At 41.2% G+C, this 24,513-nt stretch overlaps 1 protein-coding gene across 4 annotated transcripts in view; it reads right to left on the reverse strand.

Moving 5' to 3' along the window:
- Positions 1-24,513, reverse strand: part of PTPRG (protein tyrosine phosphatase, receptor type G) — a 772,648-nt gene that overhangs the window by 292,929 nt on the left and 455,206 nt on the right. For all 4 annotated transcript variants that reach the window (XM_018066932.1, XM_018066935.1, XM_018066931.1 and 1 more), the window contains exon 4: positions 22,659-22,807. In XM_018066932.1, the coding sequence (XP_017922421.1) occupies positions 22,659-22,807 (149 nt within the window). The remainder of the gene's footprint in view (positions 1-22,658; positions 22,808-24,513) is intronic.

Raw genomic sequence — 24,513 nt, forward strand, 5'->3', positions numbered from 1 at the left:
AGTGTCTAGAAAGCATTGGTAACAGTGCACAGACACTCTCTAAGTAACCTCATTTCATTCATCTTTCCAGTAATGACCAAAGCTAGACTTCCTTGAACCTCTTCATATCTGTGAAGGCAATTATGATATGACCTCAGATAAATCTGCTTTTCAATGAAGATTTAAATATTTCCCATGAGGAATATGATTCATAACACAATTTAGTATTTTATAAAACAATTATTTTTTCAGCATTTACTATATTCTAAAACACTATAGAAACTAGCACCTTCTTTAAATTTACCATAAACTAGGACCCTATGTTTCGTTTGTTTTTTTTTAAGATTCATAACATCCAGCTCTTATTTTATTTATTTTTTTTTGAGCATCTATATATAGTTTATTTTTTTTTAATTTTTTATTTTTTTTAAATTTTAAAATCTTTAATTCTTACATGCGTTCAGGACCCTATGTTTTAACCTTTTCATATTCAAGTCTCGGCGCTGCCAAAGTTGTTCCTGGGATCTCAAAACACTCTGCCTCTCTGGGTTTCCATATTAGTAAAAGAAAAAAAGAAACAAAAAGGAAAAAGGGCACATTTTGGATACTTCTATAATTCAGAAAATTAAGTTATATTAGGTAACCTAGGCTGGAAATTATTTTCTTTAAAATATATGTATACACAGAAGTAAACAAGGATGATGAAGAGAGAAAAGTAATACCTATTTTAAAATAATACTTGGATAAATGCATAGCAATAAGAAATATTCTGAACCACATGGACCACATACTAATAACTTTAAAATAAAAATGGTTATTGAAATCCTATCAAGAAGATGTACAGAGAACTGGAAAAGACAGAGGGGGGGGCTTTGGGTGAAATTTCCAAAAAGCTACACACCGAGGAAATACATATTTGTAGTACCGGTGCTAACGGACAGTTGACATAAATGTCATCATAAATCTATTTTTGATCAATCCCATCTCTAGCCAAGGAAAATTCTGATTTCTTGATAATTTCAATAGGACCATAAAGATAAAAACCTCAGTATCTGCTTATTAATATATTTATTACTGAGGCTCATTCAGGGTTACATATTTACCTTCAGGTAAATATAATAAAAAGGTTTAATTCACTGAACAGATAATAGGTACTATTGCTTTTTCCTATTTTATTAAACTATTTAGAACAGGTAATTTAACCAAAACATATGTATCAGTAAAATTTAACTGCAGCCTTTGTAGGTTAAATTTAATTAATTAGTGAAGTATCTTACTAAGTAATGAGTTCATTTTCATTTGAATTTATCATATAATTTTAATAAATATGCAATGAGAAGGTTAAAGAACATATTTTCAAAAAAGAACAGCCAGGAAAAATAAAGCGTTTCAGATAAGCAATATGTCACCAAGAAATCAATTACCCATTTTTATTAAGGAAAATACTAGCTTGTATTTCTGTAGAAATAACAGTTCTACAGAAAAGCCACTTATAGCTAATGTACAAAATGCCTCTGAAGTACTAGTAACACTAGGTTTGTTATCTTAAGCTGCTGCTAGGTGAATTTCAAACCAAAAAGGTATAGCATTCTAGTTCTTAGCAAATCAACTTACGAATCCATCCAAGACTCTATCAATTCTACTTAGCACCAAAAACCAAGGTTGCATCCCCATTCATAAGAACATTAGACATGTCAAAACCTCCTATTCAAATTCCAGCTCTTTGCCCGTCCTCTTCTCCATCGTTCACTCTATAATCTACTCATATTGAACAAAGCCGGTTGAGTATGACCTGCTCAACTTTCCATCCTCGTTGAGCCAAGAGAAGGTGACAAGCATTGTACCTGCCACTCACTATGTCAAAACACAATCCCGATTGGCACTGATGCTGGTGCATCAAGAACTAGCTTTGACTAAAAGACAGGTTTTGTGAGCTAGTTCTAGTGAACCTGTACTGGAAGACTCCTTGTATGTATTAACTAAGATAAAGAGCAATGGATCCATTCTTTAACTTTACAAAAAATTTACATAGGTCACCAGTGATGTCCCTGTGCTTGGTGATGTTCTGTGCTTGGTGCTGAGAGTATAGAAATTAATGAGAAAATGATGGTCCTTGTCCATTGGATGGTGGCAGAAGAGCCACTCATGTCTGCCTTCACTGTGAGTATTCAAAACTTTAGAAAATTCATGAGACTACTAATGAGGTTATGAATAAAACTATGCAAGTTTTATATATTCTAAATGTAAGAAGGCAAAAAAAACAAATGTCCTATAAAAAATCTTGCTTTCTTTCCAAATTCTTCACTCTTTCAGGGGTGAGGGTCAGAAAAAGAATCAGAAGACAATACTAGAGTCTGAAGGAAGCCGTCCATTAAAGAAAGTCACATAGGGACTTCCCTGGCAGTCCAGTGGTTAAGACTTTGCCTTCCAATGCAGGGGGTGCAGGTTCAGTTCCTGGTTAGGGAGCCAAGATCCCACATGCATTGCAGCCAAAAAAAAAAAAAAAACCATAAAGCAGAAGCAATATTGTAACAAATTCAATAAAGACTTAAAAAAAAGTTACATAAATGTACAAAATTTCACATGGAATTTCAGGAAGTTTATTAGCCCCATATTAAGAACTCATATACTGCATTCTCGTGAGAGAAACTATTTATTATTATTATTATAGACAGTTTTAGAAACTGTATATAAAGCCACATGATATAATAACAAATCAGCTTTTCCTATAGCATTCTGATTATTCTTATTTCATGAAGGTAAAGGCAGAGTGAGCTGTAACACAAGGAACTTGATCTTTGAGATTAAACATCCTACAGATGAAATTCAACTGATCAATTCTAGCCCACCAGTAAGTTGTGAAGACCAAGAGAGTACATTTTACATAAACAGCGTAGCATCCACATAAATGCAGAGATTTGGGCCTTTTCAACCAGAGACTTTCAGTTTCTTTTGAAAAAGCCAAAAGTTCTGACTCATGTTGCTTTATATTCTCAAATGTCAACAAGCCAAATAGCATTTAGGACAATTCCAGTCTTTCACGTTCATGTCACATAGCTGGTCCCTAGAAAAGCTGAGTTAATCTCAAACACATGCTTTTAAATAGTTGTGATGGTTCTAACAGGGAAAACTGGAAAGAGCCAAAAGTTCCATCAACAAAGCACTGCTAAACTAATTAATGCCACATTCACACCACAGACAGGCAAACATTTATCTATCATCCTACTGTGCAACACTAAAACAAGTATTTTATAAATATAGTACTTTTAATTCCTCCAAAAATCCTCAGCAGATAGATAGTAGTACTAAATGTTGGTTTACAGACAGAGGAGTGGGTTAAGTAGATTCCCAAAAGCCACAAAGCTACAAAATGGCAGTGATGAGATCTAACTCCAATATTCTTCCTCAGAACCCAAGCTACGCAACGTTTAACTAGCATGATGTAGAGAGCTACTTACTGTCAATGGGCAACTTCTTTCATCTAAAAGGGGAAATGAGCCTATAAAACTATGCACATTATATTGGCATTTTTAAAGAGTGCTATGTGTTTGCCAGAAAAACATGCCCTTTCTTCTTAACTAGTCTATTGCTTGGGTTACTTTATAATGAACATATATTACTTCGAAAATAAAAAAACTACAAAACTATTTGCATATTAAAAAAAATACTTCTTATGTTTTCAATATGCCGCCTTTGTACTTGTTTCTGCTTAGGAAAAAAAAGGTCTCAGAAATGACATTAAATTAGATTCATTGTTCTGCTTATTTTTTCCCCCAGATCTTAAAGTAAAATGTATTAATTATGAAAAATTGGTAGATAGCAGCAAATGACAAGTAAGAAAATTAAAATTTTTGAAGGAGTGAAAAATATTTCAAAACCTGGAAAATGTTCAAAATATGTGATGTAATAAAGCAGGTGATGATTGTATTCACTTTCATACTGACCATAGTTATATCTTTTCTCACCCTCCTGCTAAATATTGGAAGGAAACAGATCCAAATGTTAACAGGGATCATTCTGTGATCAGTAAAAAACAGCATTTAACTCAGACTATTAGCCTTCGTGATGATTTCTACCAAGACAACTTCAGGAAACACTGAGATGTGTCTCAGGACCTCTCTAACCTCATTTTTCTTACCAGAAAAATAGAGATACTTGTTAGTAACTGCTGTTTTCATAGAAGGATATTTTTAATAAGTGATTACTGAATGACATAATATGTGAAGAACACTCTAAGTATACACAGGGAGTACTTTTTGCAAAGTTAACCATCTTTACCATCCCAGGTGCAGTTTTTGATGGAAGAACTTGGGACGGTAGCTTTTACTTCTCAACATCTGACTCAGAAGTTCCCTGGAGGGACTGAGAAAATTAGATGTTGAAAAAATCCCCCCTGAATTATGTGATACAGAAGCAGCTATGGTAGGTACCTGCTCCTGGCTTGCGTGCTGTGCCTGAGCTATAACCAGTTTCTTTAGTAGGCTCAGTTCTATTGGTCTTGGTTCCATTCTGGGCTCCCAATGAGACTCAGTGAGACTCCGTCCACAAATATCGAGACACTCTTACACTCTGCACACCCCACTGTTCAGTCAGATCATCTGCTCTCCAGGCACGGCTGGCTCACTGACGGCCAGGCCTAATCACTACTGGTTTGAAGGCCTCTCTCCAATCCTTCCCTGGTAGCTCAGCTGGTAAATAACCCACTTGCAATGCTGCTGCTGCTGCTGCTGCTGCTAAGTCGCTTCAGTCGTGTCCGACTCTGTGCGACCCCAAAGATGTCAGCCCACCAGGCTCCCCCGCCCCTGGGATTCTCCAGGCAAGAACACTGGAGTGGGTTGCCATTTCCTTCTCCAATGCATGAAAGTGGAAAGTGAAAGGGAAGTCACTTAGTCGTGTCTGACTCTTAGCGACCCCATGGACTGCAGCCTACCAGGCTCCTCCATCCATGGGATTTTCCAGGCAAGAGTACTGGAGTGGGGTGCCATTGCCTTCTCCGTAATGCAGGAGATCCTAGTTCAATTCCTGGGTCAGGAAGATCCCCTGGAGAAGGGATAGGCTACCCACTCCAGTATTCTTGGGCTTCCCTGGTGGCTCAGCTGGTAAAGAATCTGCCTGCAATGCCGGAGACCTGGGTTCGATCCCTGGGTTGGAAAGATCCTCTGGAAAAGGGAAAGGCTACCCACTCCAGTATTCTGGCCTGGAGAAGACCACTGGATCGCAAAGAGTCGGACACGACTGAGCAACTTTCACTTTCTCTCCAATCCACAGCCCCATTCATATATCCAATCCAGACGTTCCTTCTCCCACGGGAACCACTGTATCCAGCCTTGTCCACCTTTGCTCACTCAGAGTTGACTTCCTTTGCATCTTTTATGTGGGTAGCACAGTGCAGCATGTGGGATCTTAGTCCCCTGACCAGTAATCAAACCCGCCTCCCCTGCATTGGAAGCGAGGAGTCTTAACAACTGGACCACCAGGGAAGGCCCTCTTTTGCATCTTATTTTTTTTGAGCTACCTCTGAAGCAGGATATGTTCAGTTCTTTTCCTGTGTTCAAGAGATAAAACTGTCATATATATATTGCTCTTCCCTTATATTAGCATTTGAAGAGGCAGCAATACTTGAACTCAGAAGAATTTGAGACACCAAACCTTAAGATAAACTTGGCGATCCATAATCGTTCAAAGAGACTGGCCTTCTTAAAAGAGGCAGTATCACCCCCAGGATCTACAAATCATTTTCTTTTTTTTTTTTAAACTCCAAATCCAGTGCTGGCTTCCATCACAGGATTCTAGTAAACTCTACAAAGGAGACAGAGTACGTGAGCATCTCAGCACAGGGGAGAGTATGGTGCTCACAGGAGGAATACACGGCATTTTACTGCAATGTCAAAATACCAATCAATGAAGCATTTTTAATTTTTTTTTCCTTCACTTACCATTAATTAGGAATGAGTGGAAACCACTTGAACTTGATTTAGGAAAATTAAAAAATGCTGCCTTGATTTTGATGTAAATACCAGTTGAGATTCTCTCTGCTGGTCTCTCAGGTGGCCTGAAGTCAAGGGGCTTGTTTATCTTGTTCACCACGAAATCTCCTAATACTCAACACAGTGTCTAGTTATAGACAAATACAGAGGAAGGCACTGGTCTAGGATGCGGGTGAGAGTGAGGCAGAGGAGGGGAACTGGCAACCTCATAATCCTTGTGTGTGGATACAGGAGAACCTTCTAGCGAATAAGTTGGTGGAGAAATGCTACACTTAATTCTCAGGGGTCCTGCTTTAGTTCATGAATGAAACTGATAATCTCAATCTACAATTCCCAAAGGCATGCATTTTTAACTCTGCTACAGTAATGGCTCATGTACATATTAACAGCTCTCAAAAACCTGGACCTCACTGACTAATTGGAACAATCTATCTTGATATGTACATGTAATGGTTGTTAATACAAGAGCCCCACTCTGGCAGAACAGACCTTAAACAGATCATTGTTTCCAAGCTGTATGACTAGACCTCAGCCTAGCAGCGTGAGGCAACAGAATGCACGTGTTTATTGGGGAGTTCATTTGGGTCTTTCACATCCTTAACACAAGAGGTAGCCTGACAGGGGAGGGTAGGATTTGTTTCTTTGAATGTCCTTTATAGGAATGAATTGTAACTTTTTATTCTCAGGGATTAGAGTTCCTCACCCTGAAGTCACTGAGAGGACAAGATGAAGATACAATATGAGGAGTTGGTTGCTTAATATGTACTCTGCTCAACCTTTTATGGCATTGTATCCATGGGCGTGAAGATGAAGCAGTGACTAAGACAGACTCCTCTCTCCTCCAGAAGCTTACATGCCGCATACAGGGGTGGCGGAGGTGGTAAGTTAATAAACAAGTAAACAAATCAATAACCAATTTCAAAAAGTGATAGGCGTTATGAAGAAAATGGAACTGGGTTAATAGGAAAGAAAGTGGCTGAGTTGGGAGGGGAGTAAGCAGGCAATGGTAGTTGTAACGGGTAGGATTAGGGAAGGAATGAGCAAGGAAAAGGGATAATCAGGGAATATTCTCCACTGAGGAAGCAGCCAGTGAAAGAAGAGGAGTCAGGAGGGTAGGAGCCAGATGAAGTGGGAGTCTGTAAGGCGAGGCAGGATTTGGGGATTTGTTCAACACGGGATCAGAAACCACTGGAAGATTTTAAAGAAAAAATGTAATGCAATTCAAGGATGTAAAACTGTCAGTACTGAATAAGGAGTGGATTGTTATGGAGAGGGGTGGATGGGCAAGACAGACCTTAGAAGAAATTACAGCAATGGTCAAAGTCAGAGATGCGGATGGCTGAAACCTGGGTACAAATAGTGGCAAAGACAATACACAGATGGATTAAGGATCTGCTGCCACATAGAAGGAGTGGATTTGTACATAATAAGGGGAATGGGGAATATTGAACATACTCTTAGAATGTTCCAGTTCCGCTGCAGCACTCCGCATCTACTAATTCAGAGGCAGCCTTCCAGGATGAGGTTTGTTTCATCCTTGTCATCTTTAATCATTTCTCTATGCTGTGTTCTTCCTTAGTGTATACCTAATAGTACCTAGACAGCATATTCAAAAGCAGACACATTACTTTGCCAACAAAGGTCCATCTAGTCGAGGCTATGGTTTTTCCTGTGGTCATGTATGGATGTGAGAGTTAGACTGTGAAGACAGCTGAGCACCAAAGAATTGATGCTTTTGAACTGTGGTTTGGAGAAGACTCTTGAGAGTCCCTTGGACTGCAAGGAGATCCAACCAGTCCATTCTAAAGGAGATCAGTCCTGGGTGTTCTTTGGAAGGAATGATGCTAAAGCTGAAACTCCAGTACTTTGGTCACCTCATGCAGAGTTGACTCATTGAACAAGACTCTGATGCTGGGAGGGATTGGGGGCAGGAGGAGAAGGGGACAACAGAGGATGAGATGGTTGGATGACATCACTGACTCGATGGACGTGAGTTTGAGTGAACTCCAGGAGTTGGTGATGGACAGAGAGGCCTGGCGTGCTGCAATTCATGGGGTCACAAAGAGTCGGACACAACTGAGCGACTGAACTGAACTGAACTGAATAGTATATACTTAGGAATATACTTAGGAAGCATCACTACAAACAAAGCTAGTGGAGGTGATGGAATTCCAGTTGAGCTATTTCAAATCCTGGAAGATGAAACTGTGAAAGTGCTACACTCAATACGCCAGCAAATTTAGAAAACTCAGCAGTGGCCACAGGACTATAAAAGGTCAGTTTTCATTCCAATATCAAAGAAAGGCAATGCCAAAGAATGATCAGACTACCGCACAGTTGCACTCATCTCACAAGCTAGTAAAGTAATGCTCAAAATTTTCCAAGCCAGGCTTCAACAGTATGTGAATCGTGAACTTCCAGATGTTCAAGCTGGATTTAGAAAAGACAGAGGAACCAGAGATCAAACTGCCAACATCAGCTGGATCATCAAAAAAGCAAGAGAGTTCCAGAAAAACATCTACTTCTGCTTTGTTGACTATGTCAAAGCCTTTGACTGTGTGGATCACAACAAACTGTGGAAAATTCTTCAAGAGATGGGAATACCAGACCACCTGACCTGCCTCTTGAGAAACCTATATGCAAGCCAGGAAACAACAGTTAGAACTGGACCCGGAAAACCAGACTGGTTCCAAACAGGGAAACGAATACGTCAAGGCTGTATATTGTCACCCTGCTTATTTAACTTCTATGCAGAATACATCATGAGAAATGCTGGACTGGATGAAGCACAAGCTGGAATTAAGATTTCTGGGGAAAATATCAATAACCTCACATAAGCAGGTGATACCACTCTTATGGAAGAAAGTGAAGAGGAACTAAAAAGCCTCTTGATGAAAGTTAAAGAGGAGAGTGAAAGAGTTGGCTTAAAGCTCAACATTCAGAAAACGAAGATCATGGCATCCGGTCCCATCACTTCATGGCAAATAGTTGGGATAATGGTGGAAACAGTGAGAAACTATTTTTGGGGGCTCCAAAATCACTGCAGATGGTGGTTGCAGCCATGAAATTAAAGGGAGAAAAGTTATAATCAAGCTAGACAGCATTTTAAAAAGCAGGGACATTACTTTGCCAACAAAGGTCCATCTCGTCAAAGTTATGGTTTCTCCAGTAGTCATATATGGACATGAGAGTTGGACTATAAAGAAAGCTAAGTGCCAAAAAATTGATGCTTTTGAACTATGGTGTTGGAGAAGACACTTAAGAGTCCCCTGGACTGCAAGGAGATCAAATCAGTCAATCCTAAAGATCAGTCCCGAATATTCATTGGAAGGACTGATGCTAAAGCTGAAACTCCAATACTTAGGCCACCTGATGCAAAGAAGTGACTCATTGGAAAAGACCCTGATGCTGGGAAAGACTGAAGGCAGGAGGAGAAGGGGACGACAGAGGATGAGATGGTTGGATGGCATCACTGACTCAATGGACATGAGTTTGGTTAAACTCCAGCACTTGGCGATGGACAGGGAGGCCTGGCATGCTGTAGTCCATGGGGTCACAAAGAGTTGGACACGACTGAGCGACTGAACTGAACTGAACAGTATGTACTCAAAACTGGTATATAACACCTATTATGCAAATACCATTTGAATACAATAAAACATTCAAGAAAGATATAAAAGCATATTTATAAGCTAAATTAAATACAAGAAAATCCTACAGACTAGTGACTGATCCACAGTTTTTCTCTCCTCAAATTGTCTTTTTTTTTCTTTTTTTTTCCTAATCAAGACATACAAATTTTTTCTCCTGAGATAACAGCAATATTATATCTCCCTTGATTAACACATTCTTCCATCAAATAGAATTCAGCCTCAAACAAAATTCAGCCTCTTCCTACTGGTGCCATCTATGGCACACACATGCTAGGATACTCTCTCTTGGAATACTACAATCATCTTTTGACTTCTGTTCCCTACACTCAAGTGCAGCCACAAAGATCCTTCTCGAATATAAGCCAGATAATGTTGCTCCTCTGGTTACTCACCTAGAGATAAAGCCATGTAGCTTCACACAGTCCACGAGAGGTCATATCATCAAGACCTTGATTATTTTGCTGACTTTGTTCCTATCACTCTGCCCCCTTGCTTGCTCAAGCAGGAGAGGCAAGCTTCTGTCTCAGGACCATAGCACCTGCTAAAATAAAGGTTCCTTGAGGCCAGGGCATTTTCTGGTCCATGTAGAGAAGGCTCTGTCCACTAACTTAACAAGCAAATACTCGTGATAATTTAGAACATAAAGGAAGTTATTTAAACGTTTATATAGCTAGCAGCTAGATGTCAGAAGGAGCTGTCCTTGGAACTATGTGACATTGCATGTCTCCAAGTATTTATTCTCCTCCTCATTAGTTTATCAGAAGGCATAAATAAGAGGAGTTCTGTGCTCACCTGAGTTCAGGAAAGTCCAAGTCAGATGAAAATTAAGCAGGCTACTCTTCTGAAATATTCCTCAAGTATTACCATAATAGCTTACCCTCAAGCTATTAATATAACAGGAAGATATATCAAGCAGGATTTCCTACATCTGTCTGACCACAGATCACTTTTTATACATTTAGACCCACTAACAAGAAGGAAAGGGGTGACAGAGGATGAGGTGGTTGGATGGCATCACCAACTCAATGCATATGAGTTTGAGAAAACTCTAGGAGATGGTGAAGGACAGGGAAGCCTGGCATGCTGCATGGGGTCACAGAGAGTCAGACACAACTTAGCAATGAAACAATAACAATCTAGAAAATAGACCAAGGGCATATTTTCCCAAGGGCACTGCCTATGTATACTTATGATATTTCAGCCCATATTGGCCAGAAAAATAAACATAAATAAGGGATGAAAAACAAGATAAGAAAAAAGAAAGAGACAGGGAGATAGAGACAGGCAAAATTAAAGTCAGAAGCAGCATGAGCAATGTCAGAAAATCACAGGATGAGTTTTTTTTTTTTTTCTCACCCTGAGCTTTTCTTGACCAGAGAACGGCCAACACCGAGGCATATATTAAGAAGATTCCATGAATGTTGAACTTTATTAACCGAAGCAGTAAAGGTTTTAATAGGGAAATTAAAAAACCGAAGCTCAGTCTGAATAGAAAGGGCTGGGATTTAGAAGGTATTTTACTATTAACCCAAGTATCTTTCATGTATTAACCTGAGTTTTACAGCCCAGTCTTCTAAGACATCCTCAAACACTCAGGAGATAAAATTTTGCATTTTTAACTAAAATGGGGTTTTGGCGACTTTGCCCAGCTGGCCTCAGTACATCACAGGAAATGTACCCAGACTGGTATCTCTGCTGCACAGACAGGGGGCCAGGCCATGCAATTGGAGCGGGAAGCTGTACGGATCTGCTCCCATCTCATTAAAGAGGGATGCAATGAAATTCTATGCCAGGGATTTGAAGGGGAGGGAGGAAACAGACTTTCTTTCAATCCTGACTTCTTTCTATTCCTTATAAATGTTTCTGACTGTCCTTTGTGACTGATGCTGACACTAAAGAACTAGCTAAAGGCTTTAGATTTAAGATGACTTGAAACCTTCCTGCTCAAATTTTGACAGGATAAAAAAAAAAAGTGATGGTGGTGTCCGCCTGTGATGGTATGTGTTTCTGAGTCGAATGTCCATAAATCGCGCTTGACCTGAACTTACAATGCAACCAATCTGGCTGCCTGAGGTCCATCCCTGCCCCCAGGGCACAAAGGTCTCCCCAGTAAGCTTTATTGGACTTCCTCAGCCTGGAAATGGATTCTGAGAAGAATAGTGCTCATAGCCCCAGGAATGAATGTTGTAAAATTAAACAATGGGAAAAGACCTGAAAGTCTATAAAGGAACAAAAGAAATCCTATATCACATCCAGGGGAAGGCTTCTCAACAGCCAACTCAGATCCCAACACAAAAGTGAACTACAGAGTCTGTTTTATTGTTGGGAGAGCAGAAGTGCAAAAATTACCAGAAATTCAGCACAAAGATTCCTCTTAAAGAATCCCTGCTACTCTTTTGGCTAGTTTATTAACTGTGTGTGCTGTTTTAAGTTGCTTCATTCCTGTCCAACTCTCAGACCCCATGGATTATAGCCCACCAGGCTTCTCTGTCCGTGGGATTCTCCAGGCAACAACTGTGGAGTGGGAAGTTATTCCCTTTTCCAGACTATCTTCCTAACTCAGGGATCAAACCCAGGTCTTCTGCATTGCAAGCAGATTCTTTACCATTTGAGCCACCAGGAAAGCCCAGGAATACTGGAGTGGGTAGCCTATCCCTTCTCCAGGGGATCTTCCCAACCCAGGGATCAAACTGGTGTCTCCAGCATTGTAGGAGGATGGATTCTTTACCAGCTGAGCTACCAGGGAAACCCCAGTTTATTTTCTAAATTTTGCTGTCGAGGTCTGGTGCCGTCAAGTCTTGTACATTGTAGGTACAGTAGCCACAAGCTATACGTGGATCATGAGTCTGAGTGAACTCCGGGAGTTGGTGATGGACAGGGAGGCCTGGCATGCTGCGATTCATGGGGTCGCAAAGAGTCGGACACGACTGAGTGACTGAACTGAACTGAACTGAGCCTCTGAAATGCAACCAGTCTGACTTGAGAGGATCTCTTAAATGAAAAATACACATCGATTAAAAAAAAAAAAAAGACTGTGAAATATCTCAGCTTTTAATCATGATTACATGTTGAAATCCTCCAAGCCAGGCTTCAACAGTACATGAACCAAGAACTTCCAGATATACAAACTGGATTTAGAAAAGGCAGAGGAACCAGCTATCACATTGCCAACAATCACTGGCTCACAGAAAAAGCCAGAGAATTCCAGAGAAGCATCTACTTCTGCTCCATTGACTACACCAAAGCCTTTGACTGTATAGATCACAACAAACTGTGGAAAATTCTTCAAGAGATGGGAATACCAGTCCACCATACCTGCCTCCTGGGAAATCTGTATGCAGGTCAAAAAGTTTGGAACAGACTAGTTTCAAATTGGGAAAGGAGTACATCAAGGCTGTATATTGCCACCCTGCTTATTTAACTTCTATGCAGAGTATATCATGGGAAATGCCAGGCTGGATGAAACACAAGCTGGAATCAAGACTGACAGGAGAAATATCAATAACCTCAGATATGCAGATGACACCACCCTTATGGTAGAAAGCAAAGAAGAACTAAAGAGCCTCTTGATGAAAGTGAAAGAGGAGAGAGGAAAAGCTGGCTTAACACTCAACAGTCAAAAATGAAGATCACGGCACCCAGTCCCATCACTTTATGGCAAAAAGGAGGGGTAACACTGGAAACAGTGACAGACTTTATTTCCTTGGGCTCCAAAATCACTGCAGATGGTGACTACAGCCATGAAATTAAAAGATGCTTGCTCCTTGGAAGAAAAAGCTATGACAAACCTAGACTGCATATGAAAAAGCAGAGACATCATTTGGCCGACAAAGGTCTGTATAGTCAAAGCTATGGTTTTTCCAGTAGTGATGTTCTGCTGTGAGAGTTGGACCATAATGGAGGCTGAGTGCCAAAGAATTGATGCTTTCTAACTGTGGTATTGGAGAAGACTCCTGAGAGTCCCTTTGAGGGCAATGAGATCAAACCAGTCAATCCTAAAGGAGATCAACTCTGAATATTCATTCGAAGAACTGATGCTAAACCTCCAATACTCTGGCCACCTGATGAAAAGAGCCAACTTACTGGAAAAGACTCTGATGCTGGCAAAGACTGAACGCAGGGGGAGAAGGACACAACAGAGGATGAGATGGTTGGATGGTATCACCAACTCAATGGACATGAGTTTGAGCAAGCTCCAGGAGACAGTGAAGGAAAAGCCTGGTGTGCTACAGTCCATAGGGTCGCAAAGAATCGGACACTATTGAGCAACTGAAAAACAACGACATGTTGAAATAGTAAAATTTTACTCATTGCAGCCCCATGGACTGTAGCCCACCAGGCTCCCTGGTCAGTGGAATTCTCCAGGCAAGAATGCTGGAGCGGGTAGCCCTATCCCTTTTCCAGGGGATCTTCCTGACCCAGGGATTGAACCTGCATCTCCTGCATTGGCAAGTGGATTCTTGACCACTAGTGTTGCCTGGGAAGCCCAAAATTTTTCAATAATTTGGTGAAAATAATAGATAATTAAAATTGTAACACTGACTATTATATAAATTATAGAAAATAAAATGAATTATTAAAATAAAATTAAAACACTTTTTACCTCTTTTAAAGCGGCTCCCCCAAATTTTAAATTACAATGTATGGCGATATTATACTTTCTATCAGACAGTGCCGCTCTCTACATGACAAAGAATAGACTAAAGTGGTAAAGCCAGATAAAACATGTAGTGCTTGCTACAGATATCTCTAGGCAAGGAGCTGATGGCATTTTCTGTTCACTTCTCTCTTTTTTTTTTTTCACTCTATGTTCTACTGCTGGTTCAATCATCTTTGGACATTTTAAGTTATTTGATTTTTTTTCTCCTGTTATATAATAAACAGTGGTTATGATGTCAACAAAACTATTTCTACTGGTGATACTAAAAACAACCTAAAGTGACGATAAGAAAAATAGTGAAATAACTTATCCAGTAAAATGAATGGTCATTACTGGAACCAAGATTTTGGAGTACTAACAGTAAACCTCAGCTAAGCCATTTAGCGTCCCAGAAGGTCAGTTGTGCCATGTGTAAGATGGTTATTATGAGAGCACCGCCTTCATAAGGCACATAAGAAAATTAAACACCTGAAACATTCTAGTAACACAAGTAACATTTATTAAATGGTGTCCATAGTATAGCTGTTACACAATCATAACTACCAGTGAGACAGGTTGGAAGCTGGGACCCTTAGCTTCAGTGCTTACACCTGGACAAATGTCTCCTCAAGCAACAAAATACAGAGAAACTATAAGGGTCTAAAAATAGCCAGGGACTTCCAGTGGTTAAGAATCCACCTGTCAATGCAGGAGACAGGGATTTGATCCCTGGTCTGGGACAACCCCAAGTGCTACAAAGCAACTAATCCTGTGTGCAGCGACTACTGAGCCCACAAGGTCTAGAGCCCAAGGTCTGCAATAAGCGAAGTCACAGCAATGAGAAGCCCGTGCACCAGAGCAGATGAGACCCTGCTCCCCACAATCAGGGAAAGCCCACATGCAGCAAGAAGATCCAGTGCAGCCAGAAATAAAAAATTAAAAAAAAATAAAAATAAAAAGAACTGCATGAATGCAGCAGTCCCAGCTGTAACAATTATTAACAGTAAGATACCAAAGGGCCAAACACCAAACTGCCATTGCTGAGAGGCAAGAGCAAAAGCAAGGTGTGGTCCCTGTGCGCAGCAGCACCCAGGGCGTGGCAGACCACCACCGAAGCCAACCCTCCAGCCTGGCCCACCAATCTGCCCTTACCCTCACCCGTTTCACAGAACCAGCCCAACCTCCTTAGGTTCCCTCAGCACTAATTTCCAGTGAAGCAATGGTTAAATTCCACCCGTGGCCTTATCACTTTCTACTGAATCACGAGTCCAGGGACCTGACTCGGTAACAGCAGCCCCATGTCTGACACCATCATGGCCTCCCGAAGTCTTTTTTTTTTTCGTTGTCCATGCCACCCTCCCTGACCCCCATCACAAAGTCTTCACGTTTCTATACTGAGAATGTTTTCAATTTAATCAAGGTGCTTTTCACAGAGTGTCCTCTGCTTGTCTGAGCTTTTCAGTGCGGGGCACCCAGCTGCCAGACCCCACATGGCAGCGACACAGCATCAGGCAGCCCTGAGTCACGTTTAGATCTCACGATGACAGTGCGTGGTGAGGACTGTTGGGCACCACGGACACCTTCACACAGGGGACCGAGACTGCTTCCATCTCACAAAGTCCACTCTCCGGCTCTGTACAGCCACGCCGGAGCTTCTCCACTGAGCACACTTCAGGTACTGTGTGTACTCAATCGCTCAGTCGTGTCGACTCTTTGCGACCCCGTGGACTGTAGCCGGCCAGGCTCCTCTGTTCTTGGGGATAAGCATTAAGTCCTGGGGCCTCCTCCAATGTTCTTCTTCATGAACACAGGTGTGCATGTGTGCACACTCAGTCATGTCTGACTCTTCCGCGACACCATGGACTAGCCCGCCAGGCTCCTCTGTCCGTGGGATTTCCCAGACAAGAATACTGGGTGAGTTGCCATTTCTTTCTCTAGGAGATCTTCCCAACCAAAGGATCGAACCTCTATCTCCGTACTGGCAGGCAGATTCTTTACTGCAGAGCCACCAGGGAAAGAAGCCCAATTGACATGGGACATACTCATTCCCAAAAAAACAAAAAAAACAAAACCAGCCAGATGGAAATTAAATATTTCATGGAATCCTTATTTCAATCAAGTCATTACGTAAAGTCCAACCAATTCCCTTGCCATGTGATGGAAGCCACTAACGAAAAACAGGACTGGACACGTCGCCGAAGAACCAACACTAGACAAGCAGGTAACAATTTCTCGAACACTTTCTGTGTTCCAGGATGGGGCAAGACGAGGAAACCAGGCCCTCTCCTGAGCTCCACCCACTGAGGAAGCTCTGCCTACGAAGCAACTTTTCCAAGAACCTGTAACAACTGCAGGAATTTATGAAAGAACAAGGCAAGGCCAAAGAAAAAGGATGGTACTGCAAAAATTATTTTTAGTAGAAAATGTCTCAATCTCCTAATGATAGTTTTCTGTAATGACAAAGCAAGATAGCATCGAGTTTATAAAGACACTGAACAACTGTTCTGTGAACAAGCCTTGCTGGTTTTATAGTTTTCAACCTGACAGAAATCCAAATCATCCTGTGTGTCCTCTGAAAACATTTATTTGAAGAGGACTCAACTTCTTACAAGGAATATGGACTGAGGGAGGAGAGGAGAAAGTTGTGAACCTCATTTCCGAAAGAGTGATATGCCTAACTTACACTAACAAAGGAGGGAGACGGTAGTTATTAAGTTCAGAAAAATACCAATTTAAACAAAGGTAAACACATTTCCACTTCCCTGGTAGCTCAGGCAGTAAAGTGTCTGTCTGCAATGTGGGAGACCTGCATTTGATCCCTGGGTCGGGAAGATCCCCTGGAGAAGGAAATGGCAATTGACACCAGTACTCTTGCCTAGAAAACTTCATGGACAGAGGAGCCGGGTAGGCTACAGTCCATGGGGTCGAAAAGAGTTGGACACGACTAAGCGACTTCACTTTTACTTTTCAAACACATTTCCTCAATGGAGGACTTCTAATAGCCTTTGCAATGCCATTGCGTACAGTAAGTCTTCAAGAAGGCATTTCATATGTCAATCTTTATTTCCAGCATAAAAAAAGAAATTCATACAAGAGTAATGGGCAAATTGCCTTCAGCCCACTTAGTCCTCTTCTAGAATGTCATGCTTGTAGCTAGGACTCCATGTGGCAGTTCGAATCCCAGCTAGACTGGTCCACATCTGGGTTATGCAGTAGCTGCCATGCTTCTATGAGTGGAGACATGGTGACAGAGTGTGAGGCCTCTGTGCGTGTCACAAGAGCACGAGTGTACTCTTATCACACCCATCTTACAGATGGCACGGCTGAGCTTCCGGGATGCTAAGTGCCCCGACTGAAGTGCAGTGTTAGAACTCGAGAATCTGGGTTCCAATGTCTCCAACATCTTAACTAGGATTCATTTCACTTGTACATTATGTCACTATTTTTCTTGTCATCACTTGAGGTTGCTTTTAGCATCTTACCTGGGAGAAGGAAGGCACATGTGAGTTACCTGGACATAACCTAGGGGTTTAAGGTAAGTCAACTATCCAACCAGAATAGGACAGAAGCACTGGAAGAGCAAGATTCATTTCACAAAATGAAAGGAAAATCATCAGGCTGACTCTAAGCACAAAGGTAGGTGTTGGGCAGACAAGAATGAATACACAGTAGGTCCAGGTAACACATCCAGAGACGTGGATACTGGAGGAGAATGCAGGCAAAAACAGAACGTTAAAATGGGACTGAATCACACACTAAGGTCAGGCTAACACTAGCACCTTCTTGCCCCCTGGACAAAACCTAACTTTGACTAAGAATGTTGTATGGTATCATGGCCGAGCAGAGCAGGGAGCAGGATGAGAGGGGTACCCAGAGACACACAGCCCATCAGGGAGACAAGGAATTTAGTGTGTGCATGTCTCATGGGTGGAAATAACCTACACTCTTTAGAACATAAACCAGTGCCACACTGTGGACCAGTTTTTAAAATGTGGGTCCATAAATCCTTTATCAGTGACTACAAAACCTCAAAAGCTTCCAAGATCAAAGTTGTTGTTATTATCGATATTTATAATTTTGGTACAAAACTAATTCAGTAGTAAAATCAGAGGTGGAGAGATGTGAAGCTATTTAGAATCTTGATATTTCCTACTTGTGTGAATATTCATCTGTATGCTGCAGAAATATAAATGCATTCAAGGGGTATAATCCCAGACCCCACTATGTGTCTTCTGTAAATATAAATGGCATATGCACCATCATGCCTTTCTAAAAAAGATACTGAATTCTAAAACATCTGGCCTCAAGGGATTCAGCTAAGGCACTGCAGACCTGCGCCATATGGTAGCGTGTGCACGGTATGGATTAGGAAAAATGTCTTTGCTTCTACTCACTTGCTAAGATGCTCTAAACTGAACTGAAGTGAACCAGCTGTGAGTTTCACTGGAAAGGGCACACACAATCAATTTGGATCATTTAAGCTTATTGAAGACTTCAACTCATAAAGCACTGATAAGTCTGAATCAACAATTCCCACGATCTCCTATTGTAATAAACACGATTTTAATTACCTCAGAAAATAAGCATGCAATGAACTTCCACCTTAATGGAGCTCTCAGAGGGTTTCATCTGGAGGTTTCTCTTTGCATTAACTCCAACTTCAGTTATTAGCGAAAACACAGCATGATTCAATTCCTATTAGTGCTACATGAACCTTTATTTAAAACAGGGAATGAGTATGGAGTAGGGAGAATATTCAGACAGGGCCATCACAGATAACTGATTGGACAGATAAAGTGGAGTACCATGGAAAAACTCAAACAGAACCCCTGTTCTAATCATAAGAATATTTTAAACCTTCTAACTTTAAGGATACTTAATCACATCTGCAAAGTCCCTTTTGCTGGACAAAGTAACAAATAAGTTCACAGGTTTCAGAAATTAGTGAGTGAACATTGTTTGGGGGGAGGGTATTACCCTATCAAAACCCCAACCTGACCTCTCTTAATTGCTTAAAGGTACCTGTAAGCAACTAAGTATTACCTGTCTCAGGGACTTTGTACACCTCTGCTCTTTGGGCAGGCTCCAATTAATCTCTTCCCTCTTAATAAATACCTGTCTCCATTGATGTCTTCCATCTCATGACAAAATGCCCTTCTCCTTCAGAGACTGTTTCGCAACCAATATTACAAACTCGTATATGTAAGTGTTTGGTCAATATCTGTGTTGTGACTCGAGTATAATTATCTCGATGAAAGGGCTCTCTGCCTCTTTGTTGTAACCCAGCATCCACATGACAGAAGGCACTCCAGACAAATCTGCTTCTAGACAAGAGATAAAGCTGAATACTAGGAGGTGAGTGCATCTGAGGGCCCAAAGTGGGTCTAGTCTCCTAGCCTCATCATCTGATCTCGACTTTCTTTTCTAATTTTAACAGAGCTGTAAAGAATGCCACTATTGAAAGGCTTTTGTTTTAACAAGGACATTTATTTCTTCTGTTAGGCTGGATGTTTTTAAGTGCAGGAACGACAAGGCTGAGGCCAGGATTTCAGCCAGGAAAACACGGAGAGGTTTAATTTCTGAATGTGTACAAAGTTGTTGCAGATGACCTCAAAGAATTCCTGGGAAGCAGCAAAACATCCAAGGTTGGGTGTGTAGCAGCTTACCCTGAGGGAGCAGATCCAGAATCTCATGGGGCATAAACTTAAAATCCAACCTGCAGCGCTGGGGCCGAGGCAACTGAGGAAACAGGAAACACGCAAGGTCATGACTTTATCCCAAATGGAATCTAAAGGAACCAGGACTGGCAAGACTCTGACCCAGGAGGCAAGAGAGGCAATTTAATCTCTAAAAACTGCAGGAGGATGGAACAACTCGGCCATGAGGCTTCTTTAGTCAAATCTACTTAAAATGATGCCACACAAAGAAAGGAAAGCTGGATTCCACTACACACACACAGCTTTGTCTTCCCGAGAGTCTCCCAATAGTGACAGTGGGGCTGTCCTATGAATTGGGATGTTTAGCATCATCCCTGGCCTCTGCCCACTAGATGCTCGTAGCACACCACTGCCCACAACGGTGACAACCACAAGTGTCCCCGGAAAATGCCTACTGTCCTCTGCAGGGGAGGATGCTATCTCCAGTGGAGAATCAAAGGTGTATTTGACCAATCCCAGCCCAATCGCCCACAATGGCTCTTCCTTCTCTGGCTCTCTATAAAAGACCAATAATATCCCCAATGCTGATAAATTACCATGTGGTACATTATGATTTTCTCTCTTTCTTTCTAACCTCTTGAAAAGCAGTGTAGTTATGTGGGAAGATATAAACCAAGTCTGAGATGTTCAAACAGTGTAAAAATCTCAGGAAGAGCTGGTGTTAATCAAGAGCTCAAAGCAATTTAATTCTTGTGCAAAACTGAGCAACATTTCTGTGCATATTTTACAACTAAATTTGATCCCGTTACCTTTGATCTCTGAAATTCAAGTTCCTTCAACTACAACCACTAAGTAATTTAACATATTTATCACATAAAAAAGAAAAACAAGTTAGGAACCAGATGGGTTTCAATGAAGCACCCAATTACTATAGGCAGCTTACCATCTGACATTACTGAGAAGAAATAAATTCAAAGAGCTTGGTCAAACAGTAAGTCTGGGCATTGTAGCTGCCATTTCTAATTAGTTTCTAAATTTCATGGCCCTTTTGAGTTAAAAAAAATTCATTTAAAGCAATAAATTTTCAAAAGAATATGTATCTAGTCTATTCATCTTTCCAGACTCAAACAGAAGGAGGAGATAGGCACTAGGAAATGTGATTTCAGCATGAGGCAGGCGTTTCCAGTTTTTTTTCTTTCAGAGTTTGTCTTTTCCAAGCCAGCTGCCAAATTAAGTTTCCCAAACTTTCAAGTACAGGTCTTTTGTCCAGATCAACATTAATTAGACAAATGGCAGGCTGATTCTAAGATAAAGAAGCTTTAGAGCAAACCTAGCTGGACAGAAACTTTCCCTTCAGCTACACTGCCAATGCGAACTGGCCAACAGGAACAAAAGAGAAACCCCAAACTTCAAAACCGGATGCAACTTGGCTTCTAGGAATCAAGTTTTCCAAGTACAAATCAAGCTAAGATTTCTAAGAAATGATTCATTCAACATAAAAGGAGAAAAAGAGCCCATTAAGTAGAAAGTCTACTCATAAGGCATAACATTAATGTGACTAGGACAGGAAGTCCCTTGATAGAGGAATGTTAACGGAGAAAGAGTTTTTAATACTGTGAATTCATCAGCTCAACAACAACAACAACAACAACAAATACGCAGCACTTTCTCAGAATGGTGATCTCTGGTTTCTCCAGCAATCATGGATAAGAGACAAATCAGTATGTGAACATAAACATGTATCAGCAAAGAAAGAGTATTCATCTCCACCTCTTGTAGGGATTTTTCACCTAAGCTTCAAAGTTACCTAAAAGGCCCATGAATGGGCTTGAGGAGTGAGGGTGAGTGACAAAACCCTACAGATTACGCACAAATACGTGTGTACACATTTGTACCTTTTCTCTATGGAGAAGGACTGAAAGTATTCATCAGATGACCCAAGTAGGTCATGACTTACTGAAGTCATAAAACAACGAAGAGAGCTGTCATTCCATGTTTTGAGTTCAGTCACAGGCCTGGGTACAAGCCTACCTACTTCTTTCACAAATTTGTAAAGCTTACCATGTGGGCATCCAAATAATCAACAAATATGCTTGTCCCAAGGGAGGAATATTTACATCCTGACTGTGATTAAAGATATTAAAAAATGAGGCTAGCAATAGAGCAGATGCGTTGTCCCCACCAAGATTAAAACAAGAGCTTGGAGAACTGCTCCTTCCCTCTCTCACCCAAAGGATACACATGACCTACCGCACCCACCCTTTCGTCTGCATGGATCTCTGAGAAAACAGACAGAGGAGGCAAAATGACACCATCGATCCCAAAAAGGTAACAGAGAGTCATATGACCAGTGGTCACAGCATCTTCTTCAGCAGCACACAAACCTTTCAAGCATCTTCCCTGCTGAGAGATGGTTTTGAGACTCCCGTTCACATATCAACTACCTCTTCGCTTTTGTAAAATGTCAAAACGAAGACAGAATTTCATTTTTAGAAAGCAGGGTTTCAGAAATGGACAGGGAGAAGAAATCACGTCAAATGAAACCGAGGGTTTGAAATCATCCACCAAAGGTTTAAGTCGACTCAGACCACAATGTTTGTAACTTCTATATGCTGCGCCCATTAAACAAAGATGAGAAATTTGAGAACAGCTATTCCTCTGTCATGCTGTATATGGGGTAAAGACAAAGCACTCTGTTAATGCCAAGGCCCAAGACACAGCTGAAATTTCAGGTTGCACTCACCTCCACGGGAAACCGCCTGCCGTTGACACTGTGTTCAGAGCCTGCAGAGCCATTGCTGTGGCCCCAGTGAAACTCCACCTTCTCAGCTTTGAATCTGCCAGGCAGGCCAGCACCGCTGACAAAATAGTCGTCTTTCAGCAGGATGGCAACTGTGAAAAATAGGGTGCAGAGGTGAACAATGAGTTTCCAAACCAAACTTAAAAGATATCTTCTGGTGCATGAAGCTCATGGTTATATGATGTGAATTATTTCCTCGTGTACCTAGTAAAAGGCAAACCAAAAACATCAGTTGGCATACATTAGCACATTCTAGGTGAAGAAAGCTCTTAAGAGTCAGTTGACTCTAACTCCTGAAAATTCCCAGGGAATGGTCTCAGAATGTATCCATTTCATAGTTGGAAAAGAAAACAACAACAACAACAACCCACAAACCACAGACAATGACAGAGTAAGTTACATTGAATCAGGTCTCCTAAATCTGCTTGATGATCAAAATTATTTCTCTTTCTTAAACACTGATTCCTAGGGCTTCCCTAGTGGCTCAGATGGTAAGGAATCTGCCTGCAGGGCAGGAGACCTAGGTTCGATCCTTGGGTTGGAAAGATCCCCTAGAGAAGAAAATGGCAAACCACTGCAGTATTCTTGCCAGGAGAATCCCACGGACAGAGGAGCCAGGCAGGCTACAGACCATGGGATCACAGAGTCAGACACAACTGAGTGACTCACACTTTCACTTCTTTCACCTGCTAAAAGATTCACCCTGGAATGAGACGGGAAATACACATAATCCAGATGCAAAAGACGTTTCTTCAATCACAAAACTTAGGCAACATATCAGGTAATAAAACTTGCAGGGTCTACAAATACTAAGGTGGGCTTTTCAGTGGTAAAAAATCCATCTGCCAATGCAGGAGATCCAGGTTCAATCCCTGGGTCAGGAAGATCCTCTGGATGAAGAAATGGCAACCCATTCCAGCATCCTCGTCTGGGAAGTCCCATGGACAGAGAAGCCTGGCGGCCTACAGTCTATTGCATTATAAAGAGCTGGACACGACTTAGTAACTACAAGAAACCAATATTAAGGTAATAATAAAGGGAAGACAGCCAGCTAGTAAAGTAATGCTCAAAATTCTCCAAGCCAGGCTTCAGCAATACATGAAGCATGAACTTCCTGACGTTCAAGCTGGTTTTAGAAAAGGCAGAGGAACCAGAGATCAAATTGCCAACATCCGCTGGAACATGGAAAAAGCAAGAATTCCAGAAAAACATCTATTTCTGCTTTATTGACTATGCCAAAGCCTTTGACTGCATGGATCACAATAAACTGTGGAAAATTCTGAAAGAGATGGGAATACCAGACCACCTGACCTGCCTCTTGAGAAATCTGTATGCAGGTCAGGAAGCAACAGTTAGAACTGGACATGGAACAACAGACTGGTTCCAAATAGGAAAAGGAGTACGTCAAGGCTGTATACTGTCACCCTGCTTATTTAACTTCTATGCAGAGTACATCATGAGAAACGCTGGACTGGAAGAAACACAAGCTGGAATCAAGATTGTTGGGAGAAATATCAATCACCTCAGATATGCAGATGACACCACCCTTATGGCAGAAAGTGAAGAGGAACTAAAAAGCCTCTTGATGAAAGTGAAAGAGGAGAGTGAAAAAGTTGGCTTAAAGCTCAACAGTCAGAAAATGAAGATCATGGCATCCGGTCCCATCACTCCATGGGAAATAGATGGAGAAACAGTGGAAACAGTGTCAGACTTTATTTTTTTAGGCTCCAAAATCACTGCAGATGGTGACTGCAGCCATGAAATTAAAAGACGCTTACTCCTTGGAAGAAAGGTTATG

Source organism: Capra hircus, chromosome 22 (assembly GCF_001704415.2).
Source record: "Capra hircus breed San Clemente chromosome 22, ASM170441v1, whole genome shotgun sequence".
Lineage (NCBI taxonomy): Eukaryota > Metazoa > Chordata > Mammalia > Artiodactyla > Bovidae > Capra > Capra hircus.